At 39.0% G+C, this 27052-nt stretch overlaps 4 protein-coding genes across 11 annotated transcripts in view; 3 read left to right on the forward strand and 1 right to left on the reverse strand.

The window, feature by feature from the left end:
* ppp1r13ba (protein phosphatase 1, regulatory subunit 13Ba) overlaps nt 1-9380 on the forward strand; it is a 30292-nt gene extending 20912 nt beyond the window's left edge. For 6 of the 8 annotated variants that reach the window (XM_057344513.1, XM_057344515.1, XM_057344510.1 and 3 more), the window contains 13 exons: nt 441-615; nt 2215-2411; nt 3165-3305; nt 3550-3727; nt 4374-4502; nt 5313-5422; nt 5507-5933; nt 6016-6767; nt 7086-7223; nt 7438-7571; nt 7766-7932; nt 8024-8223; nt 8385-9380. In XM_057344513.1, coding sequence (XP_057200496.1) covers nt 441-615; nt 2215-2411; nt 3165-3305; nt 3550-3727; nt 4374-4502; nt 5313-5422; nt 5507-5933; nt 6016-6767; nt 7086-7223; nt 7438-7571; nt 7766-7932; nt 8024-8223; nt 8385-8426 — 2790 coding nt within the window. In that variant the 3' untranslated portion in view covers nt 8427-9380. The remainder of the gene's footprint in view (nt 1-440; nt 616-2214; nt 2412-3164; nt 3306-3549; nt 3728-4373; nt 4503-5312; nt 5423-5506; nt 5934-6015; nt 6768-7085; nt 7224-7437; nt 7572-7765; nt 7933-8023; nt 8224-8384) is intronic. The other 2 variants (XM_057344511.1, XM_057344514.1) reach the window with 2 other exon arrangements.
* Nucleotides 9381-9951: 571 nt separating this feature from the next.
* On the forward strand, nt 9952-14901 carry sdsl (serine dehydratase-like). Its single transcript, XM_057344082.1, has 7 exons — nt 9952-10240; nt 10458-10500; nt 10716-10855; nt 10958-11046; nt 13909-14136; nt 14216-14340; nt 14431-14901. The coding sequence occupies exons 1-7, from the start codon at nt 10088-10090 to the stop codon at nt 14619-14621; spliced, it is 969 nt and encodes a 322-aa protein (XP_057200065.1). The 5' UTR covers nt 9952-10087; the 3' UTR covers nt 14622-14901.
* A 993-nt stretch (nt 14902-15894) lies between these two features.
* LOC130560317 (serine dehydratase-like) lies at nt 15895-19389 on the reverse strand. Its single transcript, XM_057344032.1, has 7 exons — nt 19147-19389; nt 17735-17777; nt 17508-17647; nt 17319-17407; nt 16887-17114; nt 16669-16793; nt 15895-16577 (listed from the first exon to the last, which is right to left on the reverse strand). The coding sequence occupies exons 1-7, from the start codon at nt 19357-19359 to the stop codon at nt 16387-16389; spliced, it is 1029 nt and encodes a 342-aa protein (XP_057200015.1). The 5' UTR covers nt 19360-19389; the 3' UTR covers nt 15895-16386.
* A 5087-nt stretch (nt 19390-24476) lies between these two features.
* The window catches only part of daam1a (dishevelled associated activator of morphogenesis 1a), a 44622-nt gene continuing 42046 nt past the window's right edge, over nt 24477-27052 (forward strand). Inside the window, exon 1 of the mRNA XM_057343691.1 lies at nt 24477-24591. The gene's annotated coding sequence lies outside the window, so the exon portion shown is untranslated. The remainder of the gene's footprint in view (nt 24592-27052) is intronic.

A 27052-nucleotide genomic window follows, 5' to 3' on the forward strand; every position in this document is an offset into this window, starting at 1 on the left:
GAGATGTCCTCTGCTTTCTATTTCAGTCTCATTCATCAAACACTCACTTTTTGTGTGTGTTTGCATTGTAATATCTGAAAAAAAACACATTCTTTATTTAGTCTTAGTAATTATAGTTTGACTTAATGCATTTGAAGATTTTACTTTTGTGCAAGTTATTTAAGTTTGCGCAATATTATTCATATTTCAATGACATTGAAATGTGATTGATGTTCTCTATTTCCTGTCGTTTCCTATTCTTCCAACATCTGCTGTTTCCTTTTTATTCCCATGCCGTGTTGACTCGCAGCTCTCCACCGTACGTAGTGAGGTGTGTGAAAGGCCTGTTGTTGAATGAAATGGTTGGCGTGAAATGTCTGTTTTGACCATGTTCCCTCCCATTTTGAAACTGACTGTTACCCTCTCCTCCCCTCTCGTCCCCGCTCCTCTCGTTCATTTAGGAGCAGCGTTTGCAGTATCTGAAACAGCAGGGTCCCCGTCAGGGCCATTCGGTGCCTGAGAGTGAGAAACTCCAGAGGTTAAGAGAAAGAGTGGATAGTCAGGAAGCCAAACTCAAGAAAGTCCGTGCCATGAGGGGCCAGGTGGACTACAGCAAGCTCATCAATGGCAACCTGTGTACGTATGTCCATGACAATATTATTAGACTTCAGAACACTTTACAAGCTATTTGATTGTTGATGCTAATTTGTTTAACGCTTGGTGTGAACAGCCCTTGATGTGGCTTTGACAATACTTAAAAATGTTTTTTATGCTTTGGATGGCACAATAGAAACCAAGTTTGGCATTTATTTGTCATGTTCGTATCTAATGCATTGTGGTTTGGATTGCCGGGGTGGTGTGGCATAGTGGTAAAAGCTCAGGGCTGGGAACTGAAAGACTCTACAAGAACCAAGGCAAGTTAACAGGACAAGACACCTAAAAACCCCTTAAACTGGAAATACTGATCAATTTTTTGTGACGAATTTTAAAGAGAAACAGAATATCGAATGAGAATAATTCAGGGAGAGACTTGCAAATTTGAGACTTGTAGTATTTGGGTATTCTTTATTGTTTTTTGGGTGAACTATCCCTTTAATTTGAGCATTTTTTATTTTGTGCTTTTGTCATTTTATTCATTTTTGTTTATGTTTATTTTGCTATATAAGATTATTCGTTTTTTAATTAATTTTAGTTGAATTTTTATTTAAAGTACGTAAGTACTTTTAGTGCCTCAACTTAAAATGAAATAGATTAAAATAAAAAAAACATTTAAATGGATTTAGTGAACATAATAACCTACTCCGGAGTGGAAGTATATTTTCAGATGTTGATTAAAGATTATGAAGGCACATGAATAAAAAAATAATGACTTGCACGGATAGGCTAAATCACTTATAATAAACACTGCAATATTCCAGAAAAAAATAAGAATTGTTAGTTTTGATTTTATGGTGAATTTCACCTCAAAGAGATCTAACAATGGTCAACAGAAAAAGACACATGTAATACAATTTTAGGTTCGTCAGATGATATGTTTACAAGATAGCTGTGAACAAAGAAACTCCCCCAAAAGATATCAAAGGGCTATTTTTAAGCTATCAATTATTAGCATTGTTAGAATGTGCGGTGGAATTCCATCTACTGCTCCAGCTGCGTTTGCCATCCACTCCCTTTGTGTTCCTGGCTGTAGTTCAGTCAGGAATATATAAACTTTAAAACAAAGAATTCAGGATGGGCTGTGGAAGAGCTTTGAGATAATCCAACCATTTTGACATTTAAAGACAAAAACAACTATCACAATATCATTCCTTTCAATTTTCCATGCGAGAACTTGTGGACTTCATGTGTGCCATGATGCATCCTCCTGTGAGATCCTGTGGACTTAACTGATCATCGCAGCTCCAGCCCTGGCAATCTCCGTCAACAATCAAGAGCAAAGATGGACCCTTGTTATTTTAATACTAATACTAACGTTTGTTTATTTTTGTCTTCCTTTGTGAAAAGCGCTATATACTGTAAATAAAACTGAGTTGAATTTACAGTCTTTTGCTATGTAAACTTGAGGAGTGGGAATCTCAAGCCTCGATTTTTGTTGGACCTCACGCCCATACACTTGCACGCACACCCACACTAAAAATCCACAGATGCCAAGGAAGTGTAATAACAATGACCCATGAGTTCACATAAACGGGTAGTTTATTTATATAATCGGAATGTGATGTGTGTGTCTTTCAGCTGCAGAAATCGAGCATGTTGGCAGCTTGTTCCAGGAAAAGCAGTCAGAGCTGCAGTCGGCAATGCTGAAGGTAGATCACCTCACACAGCAGTTAGACGGTCTTCGACGGGGACGTCTCAATGGCCTGCAGCCTCTGGGAGGACCGGTGACCACCAATGCTGCGCTGGAACTCCGTAAACTTTACCAGGAACTGCAGGTTTGTACATTTACATTTATGCATTTGGCAGACGCTTTTATCCAAAGTGACTTGCATTGCATTGTATTATGCACATATCTGAATCCCCTGGGATCGAACCCATGACTTTGGCATTGCTAGTGCCATGCTCCAACCACTGAGCCACAGGAGCCACAATTGCACAGTTGGTATTGGTAAAAACCAAAGGCTTTCTGAGAGTTTGTTGTACTGTGCTATGATATGTGAACTTGCACATACACTGTCAAGTTTGTACAACTACTTTAGACAAATCTCAAAACTATAAAAATTTTGTGGCGTATGTTTGCTTTACTCTCTATGGAGGAGATTTTTAAAAATTGCATACAAAATACTTTCATGCCATTTAATCTTCTGTACATCGCATTCAATTGGAAAACACAAACCGATTAGGAAATACCCTTTTTTAAATCAATTAACGCTCTTTGATCATCAAAAATCACTTTCTTCCCCTGTGAAATTTTTGAAAGACTTTGATTTTCATGCGGTTTAGCTACACTTGTTTTTTCATGCACCCGAATCCTCTCTGTGAAGTTGTTTGTGGTACAGTTTGTGCCCCAGAGAGATATCGCATAAAATATTTAGATTCTCGAGCATGTTTTCAAACGGCAAAAGATATTAGTAGCATAAACATGACATTCTGTGAGACCAGAAAATATTCCAGCAAAAATAATCACATATACTGTATATCAGTTCTGTACGGGAGTGTGTGACGCATATGTCTGTATTAACATTTAGATCCGGAACAAGCTAAACCAGGAACAGAACAACAAGGTACAGCAACACAAGGATATGCTTAACAAGCGTAACATGGAGGTGACCATGATGGATAAGCGTATCGGGGACCTCAGAGAGCGACTCTACAAGAAAAAAGCAGAGGCATGTAAATCCAAACAGGCCTGCATCTGCGGCTTGTATCTTAAAGATACAAGCCCGAATTTATTAAACTCTTCCACCGAAGCTCAAAGTGTTTTGTTTCCACAAAACCATAGAGAACCACACTGCGGAATATGTTAATATATTGCCTGCTAGTTGCAGAATATTTTACTGCAAAGGTGAAAATTAAATCCATATTTTCAAGGTGGTGTTTGAGGGTTTGAATGAACATTTCTCTTCTCTACAGCTTGGGCGAATAAGTGGCCCTCCCTCCCCTCAGTCCACTTCAGGGACCTCTGGGCGAGTGGCAGCAGTTTGTCCGTACATCCAGGTCCCGGTGCCCGGGCGACAGAAAGGCTACACTTTACCTCCTGATCCTTTGAAACAGCAATCTCTCACAGTCAACCATGCTCGCTCGAAGTCAGGTCAGTCTTATCTACTTTCCTGACATCTACCCCTTGTATCTGCTGTTTCCCAAGACTGCAAGGACAGGAATTCTGAAGGAAGGGATTCTGAAAACTGTAAATCTGTCCAGGGATGAACTATTGAGAACTCAGCATGCACGCTTAGGTTATATTAACGTCAAAAAACGTCTGTATAACAAGACATTTAGGATCAAATGGGTTTACTAGAAGCCAGGACCCCGTTCAAGGAGATACTACAACAAAAATGATGACAGATGTGTTAAATCATCATTGGAGCCTTGAAGCTCTTGATCGTGTATCCATCACTCAAAATCAAGCACACAGCTCTTCCCCGACTCCTTTCTCATCACGACCGTAAAGTCACTCATTCAGCTCAGCTCAAATTTCTATGCTTCTCTCATTTTCCACAATAGCAAGTATTTGTCATTCTTGACATTATAATGCTAACAGCACAGTTGGATGAAAAACTCCATCCAAAAAGGGAGCTCAAGAAGCATATCTTTACTGACTAAAATGTCTATATTTAATCTTTTCCAGCCTTTATCATTAACATGATTTTCCATTTTCTCACGTCTGTCACGTCCTCTTCTCTTCCCCTCCTGTATTTGTCATGCCTTTGTGTCACGTATGTGGGGTGGCGGGACAGAAGAAAGGGCGAGGATGCCTGCAAGCCCATGGAAGGTCTCAGACTTAGACATCATAGTGGACCCTCTGGTGTCAACCTCAGACCCTAGAGAGGGGTCCGAGGGCCCCACAGACTCAGACTGTACTTCCTGTGAGTGTTCGGGCTTTCAGAGGAATTCTCAAATCAGAAAGCATAAACAGGGTTCTGCTTTTTTTGTATAGCGCTGAAATTTAAGACAAAATCACAATATTTACATTAATATTGTTCAAAATGCAAATGGCAATATATTATTTTTATATTGACATATAAAAGCTACAACAAACCTAATATAGTCACTACAGTGTGACCCACAGGAATCCTAACACACTAGACTGAACCAGTGGAAATAATAGAAACAATTATGTAACAGCATTTATTTTTGTAAGCGGTCATGAAAATGTCAGCCTAGCCTCAAGAACACATAACAAAGCACTGTATTCAGTACAGTTCGTCACTGGAAGAACTTGACACATAGAGAGAAAGGAATCCCCTGTTTCTGATTTGCTGTAATCTTTTGCTTCACTAAATTTTTCCTTTGTGGGACTTCGTAGTCCACTTGCCAGTTAGTTTAACAGCGCTTCTGTCACCCGGATGGGATAAACATGCGTCATCGCCTGCGGCTCTGACAAGCAGAGCAGCGGACTTGGACACGCAGGCTTAGTAATCCATTTAAACCAAAGAGAGATGGATCTGGGCTGAGAACAGGACACAAATATACCCCACTGAAACACCTGATTAGAAGTGTTCTTATATCACAGGGGTCAGAGATGTGAGAGTAGTCCCATTTGAGACTGATCTCCTTCTTAAATGACCCGGTGAGCAGGTCAGTCTGCGCCGTAATGAGGCTGTCTCGAGAAAGAGCATATACATTTCTGTGTCCTTACGCCTAACTTATTCTGTGTACTGCTATGTTCCCCACAGCTAATGATGCAAACTGGCCCTCCTTCAGCAATAACAGGGTTCATCTGAAGCCTCCAGACTGGAAGGACACAAGTCAAGATCCCACCAGCAAGATGGGTACCTCAGACAAGGTGAGATTAAGCAGTACTTAGTGTTCTTGTGGAAGAAATGTTTAGTCTTACACATGCTTAACACGTGGTTGCGTCTCCTTCCAGGAAGCCCCTAAGCTTTTAGGGACAGTAATGGCATTGTCTAAGCAGCCTCCACCCATCTATGGCACTTATCCCAGTGCAGGTCACCACTCCACAGTCTGTGCCACCAGCTCTTTGCCTCGCTCTGCTCCTGGCACATTAGGCTGGCAAAGAGCACCCCCTGCCTCTGGTTCCTCCTCACAGCAGATACAACAGAGGATAACAGTGCCTCCGAGTCCCACTCCCGGGTCATCCCTCTTCCCTCAAGGTGAAAGGACGGAGCCTCCTCTGGCTGTGGCGGTGCATCCTTTTATTCCAGACAGAGGGTCTCGGCCCCAGTCTCCACGGAAGGGTCCTGCCACAATGAACTCTAGCTCCATATACAACATGTACCTGCAGAACCCTACATCTAAAAACTACTCCAGCAGTAGCAGAGCTGCTGTTAAAGCTGGTAAATGATGTTAGGGTTTAGATTAATGAACATTACGTACTGTATCTTTTCGTACATTATTACATTTGCTTTCTTTTTCTAGTATATGGAAAACCAGTCCTACCAGGTTCCACATCTCCTTCTCCAGTTCCCCTCTACCAGCAGTCCTCCAAAGATGAGGTGGACAGAGAAGTGGACCAAGAGAGCGCTCCCCTACCTCCACCTAGCGTGGACAATATCCCTCGCCCTCTCAGCCCCACTAAACTGACCCCTGTGGCTCATTCCCCTCTCCGTTACCAAAGTGACATAGATCTAGAGTTGCTGAGAAGGAAATTAGCCAACGCCCCACGGCCACTAAAGAAGCGAAGCTCCATCACAGAACCTGAAGCACCTAGTGGACCTAACATCCAGAAGCTTCTATATCAGCGCTTTAATACCCTTGCAGGAGGCATTGAGGGAGGAGTGATTGGGACACCCTTCTTCCAGCCTGACAGTCCTCTTAGCTATATGGCTACAGCCCTGGGTGATGGGGACACTGTTAATATGAACTTGATAGAGTCGAATATGTTAGCTGGGCCTTCAGCAGAGCCGGCTATCCCAAACCCTCCTGCTACCACTTCTGCGTCTCCTACTGCTGATGCCAATGAAAACCTGCTGACACATCCAGTCAGTGACTCAGGCGGTACTCAGTCTGCTGATGCCTCAGGTCTTGCTGTTACAGACACCCCTGAGGACAATCATAACAACAACCACACAAATGTTACTGACACAGAACCTAGCCAGATACCAGACCCTCATTCCTCTGCAGAGCAGGAGACCACTGTGCCTTCGGGCACCCCGTCTGTGATATCACCGGTGAGTTTGCATTAGCATGTTGGCTAGGGTGGCATTTGTACAGTAACCCTTATTCTGCAAGACGTTTGTACGATTCAAATGCAGTTCAAATGCTGTGTTTATTTGGAGTAACCTTTGTAGAAGTTCATTTGAATGAGCTTCGCAGAACAAGGGTTAGCATTTAGAAATCACAGTTGGCTAGCTCAATTAGCATAGCTTTAATATGGCATGAATTCATTCTTTGACCGACAGGTTTGAGTTTGCTCATGGAATCCTTTTCTCATTTGCTTGTGGATCTTTAAACTAAAATGACAACTAAAATGCATTTTCATATTGCAGGTCAAACGTACCAACCTGAAGAAGCCTGGCTCTGAGAGGACTGGTCATGGCCTGAGGGTCAAGTTCAATCCTCTTGCATTGCTTTTGGATGCATCTCTGGAGGGCGAGTTTGATTTGGTGCAAAGAATTATCTATGAGGTACCATTCAGCTACCACTTGCCACTTAGACATACATTGCGTTATATTTTGCATTTGTACTTAACTTTGAATAAACGTTTCTGCTGAAAGACTAAGGGGTCGGTTAAGCTAATCCCTGTCCGGGAAAATGGCCTCTAAATGTATTAATTAAAGAGTACTCTGCAGTTGCTTGTCAATCATTGTATCCTCAGCGTGTTTTTGACTCCGTCTTTAGGTGGACAATCCCAGCACTCCTAATGATGAGGGTATTACCCCTCTTCATAATTCAGTATGTGCAGGTCACCACCATATTGTGAAGTTCCTGCTGGACTTTGGAGTCAATGTCAATGCAGCGGATAGTGATGGATGGTGAGTGACATCACTTTGGTCTGACAGGTCTAGCCATTTGTCTTAATTCAGGACTGTTGAATATCTAACCTCAAAGTAAAATGCTTAAATTAGAGGAAACTGTAACAGTATTACAGTAATAAATACTACAAAATAGTGCTTAAGAGGAAATGCTAGCTATTGATAAACGTTACTTTGTCTAATCACACAATTAGGACGCCACTGCACTGTGCAGCCTCATGCAACAATGTTCACCTCTGCAAGCTACTGGTGGAGTCCGGAGCTGCAATTTTTGCAACTACTATCAGCGACGTGGAAACGGCCGCGGACAAGTGCGAAGAAATGGAGGATGGTTATGTCCAGTGCTCACAGTTTCTATACGGTAATATACAAAACATTTTCTGGTTATTCTTATTGTTGAATTCATAGTGTAGAAGCGGTAAATGAAACCATCTCTTCACTATATCTCTCAGGTGTGCAGGAGAAGTTGGGCGTGATGAATAAAGGGACGGTATATGCCCTATGGGACTATGAAGCTCAGAGTGCAGATGAGCTGTCATTTAGTGAAGGCAACGCTCTTACCGTGATGAGTCGCAGGGATGAAAGCGAGACTGAGTGGTGGTGGGCCAGGCTTAATGACAAGGAGGGCTATGTACCGCGCAACTTGTTAGGGGTAGGACAGTTGTACACATCCATTTCTTGACCGGCACCTTGTGCGTTGTAATATTACAAGATAACTTCTGTGATTATGCTTAATCTTCAATTATTAGCTTGAACTTTGCTTGAAGCTTGAAGATATTCATCTATCATTTTTGTACTCTGTTGTCGTTATAGCTATACCCAAGGATCAAACCCAGGCAACGTTCCTTGGCATAGCTGGCAAAGGGACAGTGCAAGCTGTCTCTTGGCATGTACCTTCAGGATGGCGCTCTGCCCTATCTTTGCCATCACCACAACACAGAGCCCACAGACGTCGCAAGATGATGGAGCACGTCTGGAGTCGGAAAAGACGGATTTGCCTGAGAGCGGGGAATTCAGCGGTCTTCCATTTGCATCCCAGTTATTCGTCACTTTGATGTGTTGTTTTTGCAGTGTCCCTCTTCCTCATAGCTCTGTTGAGGACGTGCTAGCTTTTCTGTCCTCTCCCAGAGTGTTAACCTCCTGAGCGTTCCGTATGTGTGTGCGGATGTATGAGAGCGGGATGTGGCCGTCATTAGGACGTGAATGTGATGATAAGGGTTCGTGTGCAGTCGAGGATTCAAGTGTATGTGCTCTGTGGTTATGATAAGGGGGAGAGAAAACCAAAGGGAGTGATCTTTCATTTCCCGTGGTTAGGAAGTTGCTGATTCAGAGGAAAGGAAGGAAAATGCTAGAAAGTGATTAAAAAGAGACCTTGAGGCTGGTCAAGCTACTGTTGGATAAGGAAGTGGCCTTGTCTGGAAATGTGGATATTTTTTGTATGTGGATGATTATGTGTGCCCGAGGAGGTAAAGTTGTTTAGTAGTGAGTTTTCGAAGGATGTTAACAAAAAAGTTATGCCGTATAGCAGTGCCGGTTTTTCCATCAGACAAGGGGATATTGACAACATTTCACATAATCCTGTATGCTTCCATAAATTAGGCTATTTTTTTAAGCTACATGATATTTTCCCATTGAAGGATTGTTTATTTAATTAAGATAAAAAGAAATTCTTACTGTCGAGGGCCGTCAAAACAGGCAGACTGCCTAGTATTTGTGCTGCCATACTATAGCCATTTAAAGCAACTTGTCATGTAAATGTGAACAATAAAAATTTCCACATTGGGACAAACTCACATGTTGTATTTTTCACAGCAGTTTTAAAATATCAATACTAAAGTTCTGTTTTATTATGAGGATTAATGCACAAACAATATCAAAAGGTTTTTTTCGCTAAGGAATTTCATTCGTTATTTAACATCTAACAAATAAAAGTATTTGTGAAAAATATGGTCTATTTTCCCAAGAACGTTTTTATAAGTTAAATAGTTAATATTTGTATTGGTCATATCGGTTCTCATTTATCTAATGGAAATAAAACTAGATCTAGTTTATATAGATCTATATAGTTGTGGTAATTTGCACCAGTATTTTGAAAAAGACTATAATATTCAAAATTTAATATAATAAATGTAATACAATATACTACGGTATATAAATATGGTAATCAATTAATACCACAGTATAAATACCATGATATTGCGTTTTCCACTTTGAGGGCAACGTAACAGCTCGCTGTAAATGAATAACTTGCCCTTATTTATTACACCATCTTGCAAGCTGTCAGTGTTTAGTCTCGGACATTTGTACTCGATTACTTTATTGTCAGCACACGAACTTTAAACTTCTAGACAACGAGACTTCGCCAGAATCAGACACAACCGCAACAAAATAGGTGAGTACATAACCAACCAAAAAGCAGACATTTGGACAATTTACCGTACGATTACCCAGGTCTCACGATCATCTCTTCCGCCCTACTTACTGTTTGCAAATATAGATATTTGTTTTTGCGAACGATGTCAAAACAAGAAGGATTTCATGTTGTCACTCCGCTTCTGGAGAGCGTGGGAATGTCTAAGCGGCTGGGGAGCACCGTGTATCTGAAGATGGAGAGCTCGCAGCCCACTGGCTCCTTCAAAATCCGCGGGATAGGATACATGTGTAAAAATGTAGGAATACAGTAGTTGGATTTCTTAAACTTCTGCACTTTGATGAATTCCCGCATGACTGCAGCACTGAATTACATAAAACAACACTGAATATTTTAAGTAAGAAAAATGGTCATCGATGCTTTGCGTGCGTTTGCGCTGCCCCCTAGCGCCATTTAAATGTAATGGTTGTATATTGTAAATGTAACAAAGGTATACATTTTATTTTTTTAATAAGGTAACAAATTCAACCAAGTCGCCTGGTGTGATTTGTTCTTCTGGTAAGTGCAAATAAACCATGTAACTTTATTTCACTTATATTAAATAAATGTCGATTTAAACAGAGTTCTATAATGCTTTTCACAAAGCTGCTTTACTAAAAATGGTAACTCAATGCAATAGGTGGCAAGGAATAACTCCACGGGATAACATCTCTGGACCGGCACAAAATTTGCATTTAGTAATATTAGTTTTGACGTTTACTCTCTATGTATAGGTGGTAATGCTGGTATGGCCACAGCATATGCAGCAAGAAAACTTAACCTTCCTGCTACTATTGTCTTGCCTTCTGTGACGCCTAATCTGGTAGCACAGAAACTTAAGGACCAGGGAGCTACGGTCAAAGTTGCGGGCAAGGCAAGAGACTCTGTCTCATATATCCTGCATGCCTTTTCCCCCATTTTTAAACCAGGTCTGTATACTATACACAACAGATCTTTATGTGATGTGTTACTGTAGGTTTGGGATGATGCAAATGCTGAGGCCCTACGATTGGCTGAAAGTGAAGGACTTACTGTAATACATCCTTTCAACCATCCTCTGGTCTGGTGAGTACTGTAGTTACATGAAGAACTTTCCAAAAATATGTCGCAAAACAAAGCCGGAAGCTCTTAAAATCTGATCAAAAAAATTGTTTTATGGACAGTGAAATGAGGTGGTTATTATGTTCTGCTTATTCTTTTATTACAATGAATAAAAACAATCCAATAGACAGTGTTGTGCAAGTTACTTCCAAACTGTAATACATTACAGATTACTTGTTACTGTTATTTAAAAGTAATCCCTTACCTTACAATATTACTGTCTCAGAATTGTAATACGTTACATGACTCCTGTATTACTTTTGAGTTACTTTCACCAAAATAACTACAGAAGTAGAACTTACCATTCTAAAATAAGTCTTTGAAAATACAAAATACTTTTTGCCAATCAACCTCTTTATAAGACTGCTGATTTTTTTAATTAACTAGGCTATACACAAATAAATACAAAAAAATACTAGATTAAATGCATTTAAATTCAAAATACTATTACAAAATAATAGTATTTTGTATTTCAAATGGATGTATTTGAATACACTGCCCATCCATGCAGTCTTATAAGGAGGTTGATTGGCAAAAAGTATTTCAGTTTGAAAATACAAAAATACTAAGATTAAACACATTTAAATACAAAATACAATTAATTTTTTTCAAAGGTATTTAAATACAAAAGAGTCCCATCTCATCACTGAACTAGATTATATAGAATTCTAGCTAGTCATCATGTATACGTTAGCTTACCTTGTCATTGCTGCTGGTCACAGGGATCTTGTTAACTAGCTTCCTGAAAGCAGCCCAATGACCCCTCAAAACTCGCCCAAAGGGAATGAAAACTAGCCCAATTATTTTCCGGTGTCAAATCAAAGCTAACAACTGCCAAAAGACGTTTCTATTGCTATATTTACTTATCTGAATGGTTTCCTAGGTATTGTATATATATTTGTTCCGATGAACTCAAATTATGTTTTGGGGGGATTTAGGAAAGCAAACAATTCTGGGTCACTTTGACTACCATTTTATTTTTTTCTGCTATGGTAGTCAATGATGCCAAAGAATTTTAAGTTGCTAACATTCTACCAAATACCTTTGTGTTCAACCGAACAAAGAAATGTATACAGTTTTGGAACAACTAGAGGGTGAGTAATCATAACAGAATTTTCGTTTTTGGGTGGAGTGTCCCTTTAAAAAAGATCCCACGTGTGCTCGAGGCCACACACGGAAATGGACGAGAAACGTGTTTTCTCTTCGTAAGACATGCAAAAACTTGCTTAAGAAATAAACATGGTTAAATTTATTGCATATGTATAATGTGTACAAGCACGTCAATGTTTTAGTTGTTCTAGACTGCGTATAGCTGCTCAAATGTGATATTTGGCAGCCGGAAGAATCAACTGTTGATCACTCACGAATGATTTCTTTCATTATGCAACGTGACATGCACCTTACGAAACATTGGTAAAAACAACATTCGGATGTATTGTCTCATACCACCGCTATATTTTCCTCTTTGGTTGAGCTGAGCTCCCGCGTCTCTCCCTGAACTGTAGCCTGCCTGTCAGACGCTCGTTCACCACACTTTCGAGAACGGGCCGGTCCTGGCGTTGCCAGGTATTCATCTGAGTATGAATACACATTAAGAATCTAATCAATTAACATTTATACTTAGAATATAAATAAACATTTTGGCGGCCGCAGTACATTATGAAAGTATCCCAAAAACCCGCGGCTCCATATTTTTTCCCGCAACTGCATTTTCAAAACAGCCCAATTGTGCGGGAACATCGCGACCCTGGCAACATTGGCGCTTACAGCGAACCGGGCGGGGCCAATAGCCTCGGACCTTTAGCTCAGAGACTGAAATCATGACGCGTTAATAGTTCCACCAGCCAGACGCGTCTATTCACGAACAGGAAATAGAAATTTACTTGCGGGATTTTTGATTTGTTAATGTATCGCGGGCGAAAAGTTTGTTGTAACGCAAGCATTACTGAACATGTACAGAGTAAAATATTACAACTCAACTCAACTCAACTTTATTTATATAGCGCTTTTACAATTTTCATTGTTACAAAGCAGCTGTACATGAGACACATTGACTACAAGCAAAACAATCAAAGTTGTACCTGCAAAAACAAGAAAAGGTTGAAAACACAGAAGACAGACACACCCACACACAAAACACTCCACACACACAACACGCACACACACCAACACACACAGACACAGAGACACACACACACACACACGTACGTACACAGACAAGTACGCACACATACACACGCTCAGTGAGAGCACACATTTAGGATAAAGGAGAGAGAAGCACAGGTCAAATATAACAGATAATAAATTCCTATATGCAATATTAATTAAGTAAAACTTTAAGATTCTAAAGCAGCCCCCCCGGTCAGGCAGATAGTGCAAAAACAGTATGCAAACGGTGGCGAGGAACCCAAAACTCTAATCGAGAAAAAAAACCTCAGGAGAACCCAGGCCCAACCAGGGGATTCCAGTTCCCCTCTGGCAAAAGCTGCTGCCTCTGCACAAGCTCCAGAGAACTTGCACAACAAGGCTAAATAAAATAAATAAACTTAATAATAAAATAAATTGTAGTTTAAGATTATCATTAATAATCTAATAACATTTGAAGTTTTGTGGTGAAGACATGTCAAGAGACCGCGTCCTTCTTTATCCAGCTACAGTAATATGTTACTGTAATGCATTACTTTTGTAACGCATTACTCCCAACACTGCCAATAGATTAAATCAAATTGATGACATTATTGTGAAAATGTATTGTTGGGTAAAGTCAAGAAGATAATATAGTGATGTCATTATGTGGAGAACTTGTTTCTGAAATCTGTCCTCCAGGAAAGGTCATGCCAGTGTTGTGCATGAACTCAAAGCCTCCTTACCATCCAAACCTGGAGCTATAGTGCTGTCTGTGGGTGGTGGAGGTCTGTTTTGTGGGGTGATGGAGGGCTTGGATGAGGTGGGTTGGGCAGGTGTTCCTGTCCTCTGTATGGAGACTGTAGGTGCGGACTGTTTCAATGCCGCCGTTAAAGCTGGAGACCTGGTTACGCTGCCGGACATTACAAGGTATAAACTTCTAAACTTTTTGGAAAAGTTTCAACGCACACATTTAACAAACATTGCTGTAATTCTTACCGGTTGCTAGTCAAGCGACGTGTTTGGGAGCGAAGACGGCATGCCAGCAGGCGTTTGAGTACAGCAAGCGCTCCACGGTCATCTCAGAGGTGGTAACAGATCTACAGGCCCTGGAGGCAATAGAACTATTCCTGGGTAATCTTACTGTTGTGATGTATAGCACAAAGCATTCAATAACTAAATTATTCTAGTTCATTTCGAAAGACTTGGTATGTACTTATGTAGATGAGGAGCGTGTGCTGGTGGAGATGGCCTGCGGAGCCGCTCTGGCTGCAGTGTACAGTGGTGTTATCCAGAGACTACAGGAGGAGGGGCGACTTCCTAAACCGCTTGGTCCGCTGGTGATGATCGTGTGCGGGGGCGGAAGTGTAAACCTGGCTCAGCTTCAGCACCTGCGGGCAATTATACGGAAATAATCCGAAGAATCATGTAATCTGTCATATCTATACAAACTCAATGCATTTGCTTTGAGATGTAGTAACACTTTTACACTGGATGATTTGGATATTCTGCTGTATTGTTGTTACTAAATGTTCCTAAGTTCTGTTGTTTTTAGGATATCTTTGTATTTTCTGAAACAACTGCTTTAATAAAATATCATTAGTATGTTTAGTATTATTTGTCAATTTTGTCATCTGCCATGTAGCCAGCAGATGGTACTGATGTATGTGGTCTCAATATTTATCGAACAGTGTTTGGCCATTAAGTAATGAGAAATTCTAATAGGTTTTAAGTGTGTATCTCACTGTTCTTTACTTTCTTTTTTTTTGTTATTTATATATTTCACATTTAATAACATTGAATTTGTAGCATACAGGTTATGAGGTTTGTTAAACTGTAAGGCTGGGAACAGTAAAAAATAATAGAACAGTTCATTGAAGGGATAGTTCACCCAAAATGCCATTTCAAACCTGTATGGCTTTCTTTCTTCTGCGGAACACAAAAGAAGATATTTTGTAGAATGCCGATAACTGAACAGCGGTGGCAGCCATTGACTTCTATTGTATGGACACAAAACCAATGCAAGTGAATGGCTGCCATCGCTCTTCGGTCAATAACATTTTTCAAAATACCTTCTTTTGTGTTCTGCGGAAGAAAGAAGCTCATACAGGTTTGACATGACAAGAGGGCGAGTAAATGATGACAGACTCACTTTAAGTGTGACTTTCCCAAAGCTGTTATAAATAATATTCACGTTTCATGACTATAAAATTATATAACCATGTTCTTTTCATTTGTGTTTGGGCGTGTAATTATGACAATAACTGAGTTTGTAGCACATTATAGTTTTACAATCTTACACTTTTCCCATCTGGAGCAATGTGCTTTTTGCATTCATAATTGTTTGGCATGACTGATACATTGAAATGTTTATCTATTTATATGTTAAAGAATAGCTTGAATCAAATCGTAATTTAATTTGTATACAAATTCTAAAATGAGCTTCTCACAGAAAAATCCAAGGAAAGATTCAAGAAATGACCTCAGTCTGTGCTGTGAAGGTCGATTCTGAGTCAAACAAAACTCATTTTTTTAATGAATGAACCATGCAATGATATACAAATGACATGAAATGGATTTCTGAGAATTGAATTGTATATTTTTGTTCTAACCTTAAAAAAGAGGAACCGTTCGCTCACAAATGACTTTTCTTTATATGTGCTGCTGAGTCACAACATTCACAAACAATACGTTGCAGAATACTTTATTTAAGAGTAAATGTTACACACAAGCCAAAGATGTCAACCTGAGTATATTTTCTCACTTGCTTAAAGGAACAGTTCACTCAAAAATGAAAAGTCTTCATTTACTCACCCTCAAGTTGTTCCAAACCTATATGAATTTCTTTGTTCTGTTGAGCACAAAATAAGATATTTTGAAGAATGTGGGAAACTAAACAGTTCTGGGGCACTATTGACTACCAAAGTTTGTTTTCCCACTATGGAAGTCAATAGTGTCCCACAATTGTTTGCTTACAAACGTCTTCAAATAACTTTTCATAGTGTTCAGCAGAACCACAAGGGTTTGAAACAACTTTTTGAGATTGAGTAAACGATGACAGTCATTTTTGGATGAGCTCCCTTTAAAACAGCTTTCAACATAACTCGGCCTTTGAGAAACATTTAATATGGAGACAGATTGAAGTTTCGATAGAAATTATATGATAAAATATTCTCCTGATTATTTTCTTATAACAGTCTGTAGGTGCTGAAGCAGAGCCCGGTTTATGCCACCACCCCCGCACACGATCATCACCAGCGGACCAAGCGGTTTAGGAAGTCGCCCCTCCTCCTGTAGTCTCTGGATAACACCACTGTACACTGCAGCCAGAGCGGCTCCGCAGGCCATCTCCACCAGCACACGCTCCTCATCTACACAAATACAAAGTCTGTCAAAATAATCACAATCATAAAAAAGCAAGCTTTAAAGATGCTGTATTCAAAACCAAAACAACAGGTTTACCCAGGAATAGTTCTATTGCCTCCAGGGCCTGTAGATCTGTTACCACCTCTGAGATGACTGTGGAGCGCTTGCTGTACTCAAACGCCTGCTGGATTGCGGTTTTCGATCCCAAACTTGTTGCCTTACTAAGCATTTCACACACAGTTTGAATTACAGAAACTGTGTTACGTGCAAACTATATGAAATAAATTCTACTAGATTTTTTTGATGGTTTATACCTTGTAATGTCCGGCAGCGTAACCAGGTCTCCAGCTTTAACGGCGGCATTGAAACAGTCCGCACCTACAGTCTCCATACAGAGGACAGGAACACCTGCCCAACCCACCTCATCCAAGCCCTCCATCACCCCACAAAACAGACCTCCACCACCCACAGTCAGCACTATAGCACCAGGTTTGGATGGTAAGGATGCTTTGAGTTCATGCACAATACTGGCATGACCTTTCCTGGAGGACAGATGAACTCATTTCAGAAACCAATAGATAATCTTTTAACATAATGACATCACTGTTTAACATAAAAATAACCCAGTGTGGAACATAGCTGTTTTAATTATTGCATATCAGTCTCCAACACTTGAAGTCGATGTGAACCGGAATTCGGAGAGAAAAATATTTATAACATACTTCTTCATGTAAGTATAAACTCACCAGACCAGAGGATGGTTAAATGAATGTATTACAGTAAGACCTTCAGTTTCAGCCAATCGCAGGGCCTCGGCATTTGCATCATCCCAAACCTACAACACCACATCACATAAAGATCTGTTGTGTGATACAGACCTGATTTAAATTGAGGAAAAAGGCATGCATGGTATACTGTATGAGGTAGTCTCTTGCCTTGCCCGCAACTTTGACCGTAGCTCCCTGGTCCTTAAGTTTCTGTGCTACCAGATTAGGCGTCACAGAAGGCAAGACAATAGTAGCAGGAAGGTTAAGTTTTCTTGCTGCATATGCTGTGGCCATACCAGCATTACCACCTATACAGAGACAGTAAAAGTCTAGAAATCTGCTTTGGAACAATAAACTTTGGGAAATCAGTTTGGTGTTAGGTTAGTTTTACTCACCAGAAGAACAAATTACCCCGGCTGGCTTGGATACATTTGCAATCTTGTAAAAAGAAAACAGATTCGTTTTAATGGGGGTTTGACTTGCTAATATTATGCGTCAGCGTCACTTCTGTAAAGGACCGCTAGGGGGCAAGTTAGTAATAGGAGAGTACACGTATTCGTGTCTAAGTTGTAACCCAATTTTTGTTATTAGTAGACAGTGGAATTATATTACGGTTATAAAACTGACATAATGTTTATATACTCGCACTACAGTGCTTTTAATCGAATGTGTCAACGTCATGCAACATAATAATAGCCTACACAGTAACCTAGATGTGTTCTCTTAGGTAAGGTGCATTAAAGTTTGATTTCAAACATAAATTACATTATGATTTAAATCTTTAACATGGCATTACTGACTAAATATTAAAATATCAAGGTTATATTTTCACATAATGATCTTATGTAGGCTGATATTATAAACAGCAATATAATATATTGCAATATTTCAATCGCATATCTTAAGCCCTTGATTTTTGATTAGATTACTTGGTATACAAACGAGTGTTTAAACCTCAGTTTGTTGAACATTGGAACTCCTATTTGATGTTAATAATTCAAATTCCTTATGTAAAACATTATTAGAGTTAGAGACTATGACCTTATCAAATTGTTACGATAGGCTGAATCATAACTTCCCTACAGATTGACCCATAATCCGTGAGCAGATCTTTATTTGATTAAACAATTTTTTTTACTTTTTTAAAGTAACAGATAAACGTTTATACCGTGTAGAATTACAATACTGCAATATACTCATAATCACAGACCCAGTAAATAGCAGGAGGATCTGTCTTCTTACTCCAAAGGACTTAAGACGTCGAAGAAAGTAGATTCTCTGCTTTGTTCTGTTACAAAGAGTATCAATGTGATCTTTCCAAGATAATTGACGATCTATCATTACACCTAAGTACTTGTATACTTCACTTTTTTCCTTATGAATAACAACTGGCAATGGGTGAGTATCAGACATAGAACCAAAAATGATTTCTTCAGTTTTACTACTATTGATATAAACCTTCTTATTCTCGCACCATTCCATCAATTTAGACACCCCTTGTTGATGTAACCCAGGAATCATTCAACACTGATATAAACACAGTGTCATCAGAATATTTCAAACATATTGATGTTCAACAGTCATCCGTATACAAGGTGAAAATTATGGCGAAACGGACACAACCCTGAGGTACTCCCACATTTGTTATAATAGCAGATTACATAGTTTTATTCACTTTAACTCGTTTGAACTCTATTAGAAAGAAATGACATATACCAACGAATCAACCCAGAATTTACGCCTAACTGTATACCATTTTTTTTGCCCTTTTTAAATGGAACAATTTTATTCTGTATATATTTCTTACATTTTGACACATGTATCCAACTCCGCGGATTTTGAAGGAGCCAGTGGGCTGTGAGTTCTCCATCTTCAGATACACGGTGGTGGTCCCCAGTCGCTTGGACATTCCCAGGCTTTCCAGTAGTGGTGTGACCACGTGAAATCCGTGCTTTGACATTGTCCTCAACATTTTCTTGAATGCAAACGGTTTAACAGAGAGTAAGATGCGAGCAGCCATGCCTCAAGTTTTCCTTGAGCTCTGGTTAATTTGGCCAATACTGTCAATTATAAAGGTACACTTCGTAACGGAAGTATACGCCCATGTTCTTTGTAAAACAGATACCTGTAGCATGTCCTATCGTGCATTTTATATTAGAATTGTTTGTTGTGTCAATGGTGCAATTTGATGTGATACCTGAATAGGCCTACTGGTAAAGAGCAAGTCTGTTTTCGAGCAGCTTAGAAACACCACAGATTTGCAGTCGTTCCTGCTCTAGTAACAACAGACCTGGGCTGCTTAAATATTTACACACCCCTAATGCTCTCTGCCCAGTCCCTAAAAGTGCTACGTTCGCTATACATTAAACAGACTATCCTTCCATCCACGATGGCTGCAGTCTGCTTCACTTGAACTGAAGTGAAAGCCTTTGGCTTCTGAAGATGTGTTAACATCAGAACCAGGCTTGTGTTTATAGCCAAGGAACAGTATGTGCTCTGTGAGTTTCCATACTAAAATCTGTTGCCAAAATAGCTGAAGGAGAGATAGTGACAAAGTAAACAGGTTGCGTGTCATGTTCTGATCCTTGAAAATTATATTAAAAATCTGTTAAGGTTTGACCCATGCTTGCAACAAGTATAAACATGGTTGAGATACATTCTGTTCTATGGAGTGATTTACAGGTTGTCAAGAGAATAAAGAAATTTAATTCGAGACATAAAAAAATCAAGCACTCCGTAAGAACTCAGATGAGTCCGACCCCTGGGAATAAATGAGGGCACACACAGGCAATATTTTTGCTAATGTAATTTTGGGAATTAGAATCTGATCGGGAGTTAATGTAGACTCATGGCACAATCTGCATCAGCTGTTGCCATGTCTGTAATTGCACCAGAAAGCCCACCATGTACAATCTTTCCCATAATCCTCTAGTCTGTCTATGGCCTAATTGTTTTGCCTAAATAAATCCTATGGATCTCTTTCCCCAATTGCTTTTAGGTTGAATGGCTGCCAAGATGCACCTCATATATTTTGGGAAAGTTAATTGAACATGATTGATAGTAAAACTTTGCATTTCAGTGACCATGCTACATACATCCAGTATACAGCAAAGCGTACTTTTGTGAAGCTCTACAAAATAATACCGTGTTCATTACTTACGCATTTACACTAATCCTACTAACATGTGTGATTTAATTAATTGTAAAAGTAAATTGAGTATTATTACTCTAGTAATAAACATGTAGTTGTTCACTACAAAAAGGCTTGTCAAGACAGAGGCTTGGTTCTGGCATGCATGACGATTGTTCACGTTAAGTGCGACAGTTGGTCTTTTCCCATTTAAAACAACACCCGACATTTGGCATATTTGGCAAGACTTCAACCAATAGGTGTTCACCCGTTGCATGATTTACACGAGAGTCTAGAAATGTTTTTAGTAAAAAAGTATAGCAAAATAGAAAACAAAATATGTGCCCAAATCTTGGTTCATTGTGTCTGCCCTTAAATACATGCATTATATGGCCTTTTTTTGTTGTATTGCCTAATTTTGACTTTCAAGACCACACATTACAACACCAACTGGTCCCAAGGTTTTTTTTGTGAATGCAGTAAATATATTTCAAATCTACACAGGTGTCCTTGCAGACTAACAATAACATAAACAGGCAACATAACAACCAAAAAGCATCTTCACAATATTTTTCAGTAGTGTGTATACAGAGGTGGACGAAGTACACAACTTCCATACTTGAGTGAAAGTACAGATACTACTGGTCAAATATTACTCCACTACAAGTAAAAGTTGTAAAGACAGATTCTTACTTAAGTGAAAGTACAGAAGTACGTTAAAAGGTTAGAGAGTCGGACTCGTGACCAGAAGGTTGCCGGTTCGATTCCCAGGGCCGGCGGGTAACGACTGAGGTGCCCTTGAGCAAGGCACCTTACCCCTACTTGCTCCCCGGGCGCTGCAGTGATAGCTGCCCACTGCTCCGGGCGTACGTGTGTTCACCACTTGCTGTGTGTGTGTTCACTACTCTCTGGATGGGTTAAATGCAGAGGTCACATTTCGGGTATGGGTCACCATATCTGACTAATAGGTCACTTTCACTTTTTTTTATGCCTCTGAAGCAACCTACTGAATACACTGAGTAGCTCACAGAATCAGTTGTATTAAAGTAGTTCACTTCAAAATTTGCCCCCATTGACTTTCCATAGTCATTTTTATTCCTACTATTGAAAGTCAATGGGGCAATTTTTTGTGAGCTACTCCTTTAAGAGCTTTATATGTTTAGCACATATATATTTATATATCTTTATTATCCTCATTAGGCTCCTAGGCCTACATGTATTTATGAGCAGTGTTTTTTTATTTTTTATTCCTTTACCAGTTTAGCAGCAATTTCAAATCAAATCCCTTTATTGTCACTTAACAATATACACAAGTGCAACCAGTAGGTGAAAAACTTGGGTGCAGTTCCGACCAACATGGCAGTATGACAGATGTGGAACAGAATTGTAGATTACAAGTAACAAAGAATTACAATACTTTACAGTAGCCATTTGGAAAGTAAGTAGTAAGGTTCTTGTAAATAGTAAAGTGCAGAAGCCATGTGTTTGTTGGATTTATTACCATTTCTATTACCATAGTTAAACTACAAACATAAACTATAGCTACTATAATGAAACTATGGTATGTTTAGTTACTGTGGTTTTACTGCAAATACCATCCCTGCTGAAAAAAAACCCAATGCATTTGTGAATTAGAATTAGATTTTTCCTATTAAATTCCTCTTTTTTTGTTTTGGGTTTTATTCCAAGATTTACCATCCCACCAATAGAATCCATTACACATAAGTAGACAACAAGTATCCATACAATACAATTCCAATTATAACCATTAACCATTACATTTTCTATTGTTTTTATTTCAGAAGGAATACTTCAACTATAGTAACTTCAGTAAAAACATCATTCATTTTCCAAATGGCTTTAACCCTCATATGGTCCTCGTTTCCTGTTTACACTACTGGTATTTTTTGGGGTCAGTATGACCCCAACAATTGATGAAGTAATTGTAAAAAATATATGCATTTTTAATAATACAAATAATATATCCTTTTTTTGTTTACTTCTCATCTATACATTAATGCGAATTTTGGGCGATGTGAAGTACTTTTGTACCTATTTACCACAACATTCCTCAACTATACCATTAGCTTGAATGTGAAATATTACATTTTTATGAAAAAAATCACTTACAGTAAATGATTATCCAAATTTAATTAAAAAAAATTCTGGATATTGATCTAGGTCTTAGGTGTAGAATACTGCCCTCTGCTGATTAGAGATAAACCTAGAGGGATTACAGTAATAAAATTAATTGTTTTGACCAGCGGAGGGCCATAGAGAGCCATTCATTTTACTGGATGTGGCCAACTGCCCGTATCACAACTTTTGTGATACATTTAGTGAATTTATGTATGCATAAACATTAGAAAAGAGATTAAAAATAAATATTCTATCAAATAGTCGAATCGAACGTCAGCTTTGTAACTCGTGCTGCTGAAGATCTCCCTGGCCCATGTGGATGTGCGTGTGCGTGTGTGTGAGAGAGAGTGCTGTGCGTGTGTGTGTGTGTGTGTGTGTGTGTGTGTGTGAGAGTGTAAGGGCATTTTGAATCGTCAGCTTTGTGATTTTGTGGAGGTGTCTGTGCACGTGTGTGCATGTGTGTGTGCGTGTGTGTGTGCTTGTATACGTGGTTTACAAATTTGTGTGATGACGTGTATAACAATGTAAACACACTTCCTGTGTCCTGTAAACTAAATCGTAAAAAAACATACTAACTGACGATATTACTGATGATAGAAAAAAATGCCAAAAGTTTTCAATGATGGTAAGGTTTAGGGATAGGGTTAGGGAATAGAATAGAATATACAGTTTGTACGTATAAAAATCGTTACGTCTATGGAGAGTCCTCGTAAACCAAATATACAAGTGTGTGTGCGTGAACATGTCTTTTCACATAGCATAATATGTGCTCTACTACCAGGCCTTCATTTCTGTATGAAAATGTTCAGATTTATGCCGGATTTATTGTTTTTTTTTGTTTTACAAAATATATATTTTTTTCGCATTTCCCATTCATTTTCAATTGGGGTCATATTGATTTTTTTTACATACCTTCAGAACAACCGAATCAAGCCCAGTTTTTTTTAATGTGAATATAGATAGGAAATGTAGAAAAGTCACAAAATCTTATTCCACTGAGAAGGGAACCATTTTTTTAACTAAGGAAAGCTTGATTGGGGTCATATTGACCTCAAGGAGAGGTTGAGGGTTAAAGCAGATCAGAAGTTGCGCACGCACGCGCACTTCCTTAACTCTAGCTATGCGATCTCGTGAAATTTCGAATAAAATTTAAAATTTTCAATTTTCTCTGTCATGTAGCTCAAGGTGTATGTGATGTTTATTTACCGTTTAGCCATTATGCCGATAATTTTCATGACAACGTTTCTATGATTTTTGACTGATCGTAGCGCTCTTTCTAAACAATGCATCACACATAGTTGAACCCACATTACACTACACTTTAGCATGTGCCTTTTCAAGCAAAAAATCAGCCAGAAATACTTGGCAACAATGAAAGGTCCTTTGATAGCCGCAAGCCAGATAAACTTCGCACACAGGAAAACCCGCTACATAGAAACGACTTTTCTACTTTTTGACCTTTTTATAAATGTAGTGGAGTAAAAAGTATGATATTTGTCTTTCAAATGTAGTGTTAAAGTACAGGTACTCAGAAAAAATAATACTCAAGTAAAGTACAGATACTCAAAAAGTGTACTTAAGGACAGTACTCAGGTAAATTTACTTCGTTACTGTCCACCTCTGTGTATATGTGAAAACCTTACAAACTAACAATTAAATTTTGCCTGTCCTATCTCTTACTAAAATAAATGCTAAATGCTTTTTTATATTGTGTTATGCAGTGCAACCACATTATAAGTAACTTCATATACGCATCAGAGGAAATCCCAGTGCGTTTTTTCTCACGTTTTCGTCCCTTTCTGCACATCACTACATCTCCCACATAACCCTGCGCCATATCGCGCATGCGCACTCACGCAAAGTCGAAAGCCTGAAGAGATGACATCACCTATGCCTGTCGGCTCCGCGCTGTATTGTTTTAAAGGGGAATGAGACCGCACACGAGCACAGAGGGTCTGCAGGGAAGATGGGATTGTTTACAAGGTAAGTTGTCATTGTGAAGGGTCCTGACAGCTGTAAGTCACGAGCAGAAGAACGAATTGTCGCGAATTCATCCGTATTTAGACTTTTTAAAAAACGGTTTGGCTTGGGTGGGCCACTGAGTTACATTCAAGATCGCTGCTTCAATAAGAGGTTTTCTTGTCATTTATCAAAAACACATTTGATATTTCATCGCGCGCCTGTTATGTTAAAACATATTTGTGTTGGATTGTATTGTTTTGATCAAGTTTCCTGCTCTTTATTTACTGTTTCTATAGTTTATTCAACTCGTGACAGCTTGATACATACAATGTGGCCATTTAAAACTATTTACATAAAAAAAACGATTTACATAAAAAAAACGATTTACTTGCAGTTTTAACAAACGGCCGTTGTTTTGCAGCGTTTTGTTACATATGTGGAAGGACCAAAAGTTAATAATTAACCATGCAAAGACTGTTTTCATGCACTGCAATATATGGTCAATATGGAAAAAGTGCTTCGTGTTTTGTTTTGATAATGCAAAGTTGTTTTTAAGTGATGTAACACACAGATAAAATTATAGGTAAAGGTGTTGCTGACACTAGCATGCTTATACACAACATGCAATATGCAAATGGTATTGCTGTGATTTGTTGATAATTGAGAAAAAGAAAACGAAAGCAGGGTTGGTAGAATTTGAAAAGGCTTTTTGCTTTGTTGTTGTTTTTTCTTACAAAATTAGACATTGATGTTGGAATAATACAGTATTGGATATGGATAAAGGATTTCTTAGTATTTCATAGTATTTCTTGTGGCTTTTGTTTTAGTTTTGTCTGTTACCCTGCTATACATATTGACAGAAGTATCTTTCGATTGACATTTTGATCTTCTAGTTTCTCTGTTTTATAGGAACATTGTGACTTGTCTGGTACTTGGGGGTCTATTCACATTTTTGTCTCTGTTGAATGCGAATTCCCTTTTCCCTAATGGGACATGCCTCTGACCAGCAGTAGCAAATTATGGATGATAACAGTCCCATGGGTAAATTCCATTGGCTGTTCAAAAAAGGGACAAGCCCTTTAGATGTGTCCGACCCAAACGTCCTGTTTTAAAAGGAAATGAGTCAAGACAGGAAATAAAACCTCATGGGATCTGGATCTTTAACATTATATAATGCCACACCTTTATAAAAATCATCTTAAAGGAATACTTCACCCAAAAATTAAAATTCTGTCATCATTTACTCACCTTTGAGTTGTTCCAAATCTGTATACATTTCTGGTCACACTTCAGTATAGGGGGAAATTCTCGCTATTAACAAATCCTTAACTGCCACTTTTACCCCAATAAACTCTTAATTTATTGCTTTCTAATAGTTATTAAGGTAGTTGTTAGGTTTAGGTATTGGGTAGGATTAGGGATGTAGAATATGGTCATGTAGAATATGTGGTTTATAAGCAGCCAATATGGCTATATGAACACAGATAAAGATATTTGGAAGAATGCTTAAAACCAGACAGATTTTGCCCCCCATTGACTCCCATAGTAGGAAAAAATACAATGCTAGTCAAAAGTGCCCCAGAACTGTTTGCTGTCCTACATTCTTCAAAATGTCTTCTTTTGTGTTCAACAGAACAAAAATATTTTTTTCCTACTATGGGAGTCAATGGGGGGCAAAACTGTTTGGTTACAAGCATTCTTCCAAATATCTTTCTCTGTGTTCATCAGAACAACGACATTTATACAGATTTGGAACAACTCGAAGGTGAGTAAATGAAGACAGAATTTTCATTTTTGGGTGAAGTATCCCTTTAAACTTGAAAGACATAGTAGAAATCTTAGATTTTCAAATCATTCTTGTCCTTGGTGTTTTGGGCTTATTAAAGGTCTGGATAATATTGCTTGAACATGTATATTATTTGCTCTTTCGGAGTGTAACTGTTTTGTTATTTCTGCTGTTAGTAATGTCTGCCCGCAATGCATCTCAGCATTTTAAATAGTCACATTGAGAAGCGGTTATAGCCTTCGTACATGATCAAGCTCACAAGCGCAGACTTGTAGTGACATTGTAAGTATTAATGCAGGAGTCTCTGATCCGACCAAAATTGCTGCTCGCTCATGGATGTAATGCAGGTTTGTTCACATTGAAAATCATTGCCGCATTCCTTCATATCTGCGGCCGCTTGCCGCGCTCATCCATGGCTGTTCGACTCTATTCATTTGTTGCGCTGAGCAGTGTTATTCGTCTCTGGTTTAGTCACACCTCCAGTACTTAACATGCTGGGCGATAAGCCAAATCTCTCCAGCGTAGCCCAGAATTCCATCCGGCAGCCATGGGCTGTGTCTCTTTCTTTCTCGCTTTTTGTTCTTCACTTACCAAACATCCCCTTATAGTGTGTTTGTGAATGTGGAAGAGGGTTGATTTTGGTTCATGTGAAGGGTGTGGGTTTGTGCGTGGTGGTGCACAGCAACACGCGTTTAT

Source organism: Triplophysa rosa, linkage group LG10, assembly GCF_024868665.1.
Source record: "Triplophysa rosa linkage group LG10, Trosa_1v2, whole genome shotgun sequence".
NCBI lineage: Eukaryota > Metazoa > Chordata > Actinopteri > Cypriniformes > Nemacheilidae > Triplophysa > Triplophysa rosa.

What these genes read in the sequence shown, in the direction of transcription:
- LOC130560317 (XM_057344032.1), bottom strand. Translation starts at nt 19,359, where the DNA reads ATGGCTGCTCGCATCTTACTCTCTGTTAAACCGTTTGCATTCAAGAAA. An exon ending in CGGGGTAATTTGTTCTTCTG is followed by an intron (nt 17,648 to 17,734) that starts GTGAGTAAAACT and finishes GTCTCTGTATAG; the next exon opens with GTGGTAATGCTGGTATGGCC. An exon ending in ACGCTGCCGGACATTACAAG is followed by an intron (nt 16,794 to 16,886) that starts GTATAAACCATC and finishes TGAAATGCTTAG; the next exon opens with TAAGGCAACAAGTTTGGGAT.
- sdsl (XM_057344082.1), top strand. Translation starts at nt 10,088, where the DNA reads ATGTCAAAACAAGAAGGATTTCATGTTGTCACTCCGCTTCTGGAGAGC. An exon ending in TGGTGTGATTTGTTCTTCTG is followed by an intron (nt 10,501 to 10,715) that starts GTAAGTGCAAAT and finishes CTCTATGTATAG; the next exon opens with GTGGTAATGCTGGTATGGCC. An exon ending in TTCAACCATCCTCTGGTCTG is followed by an intron (nt 11,047 to 13,908) that starts GTGAGTACTGTA and finishes TCTGTCCTCCAG; the next exon opens with GAAAGGTCATGCCAGTGTTG.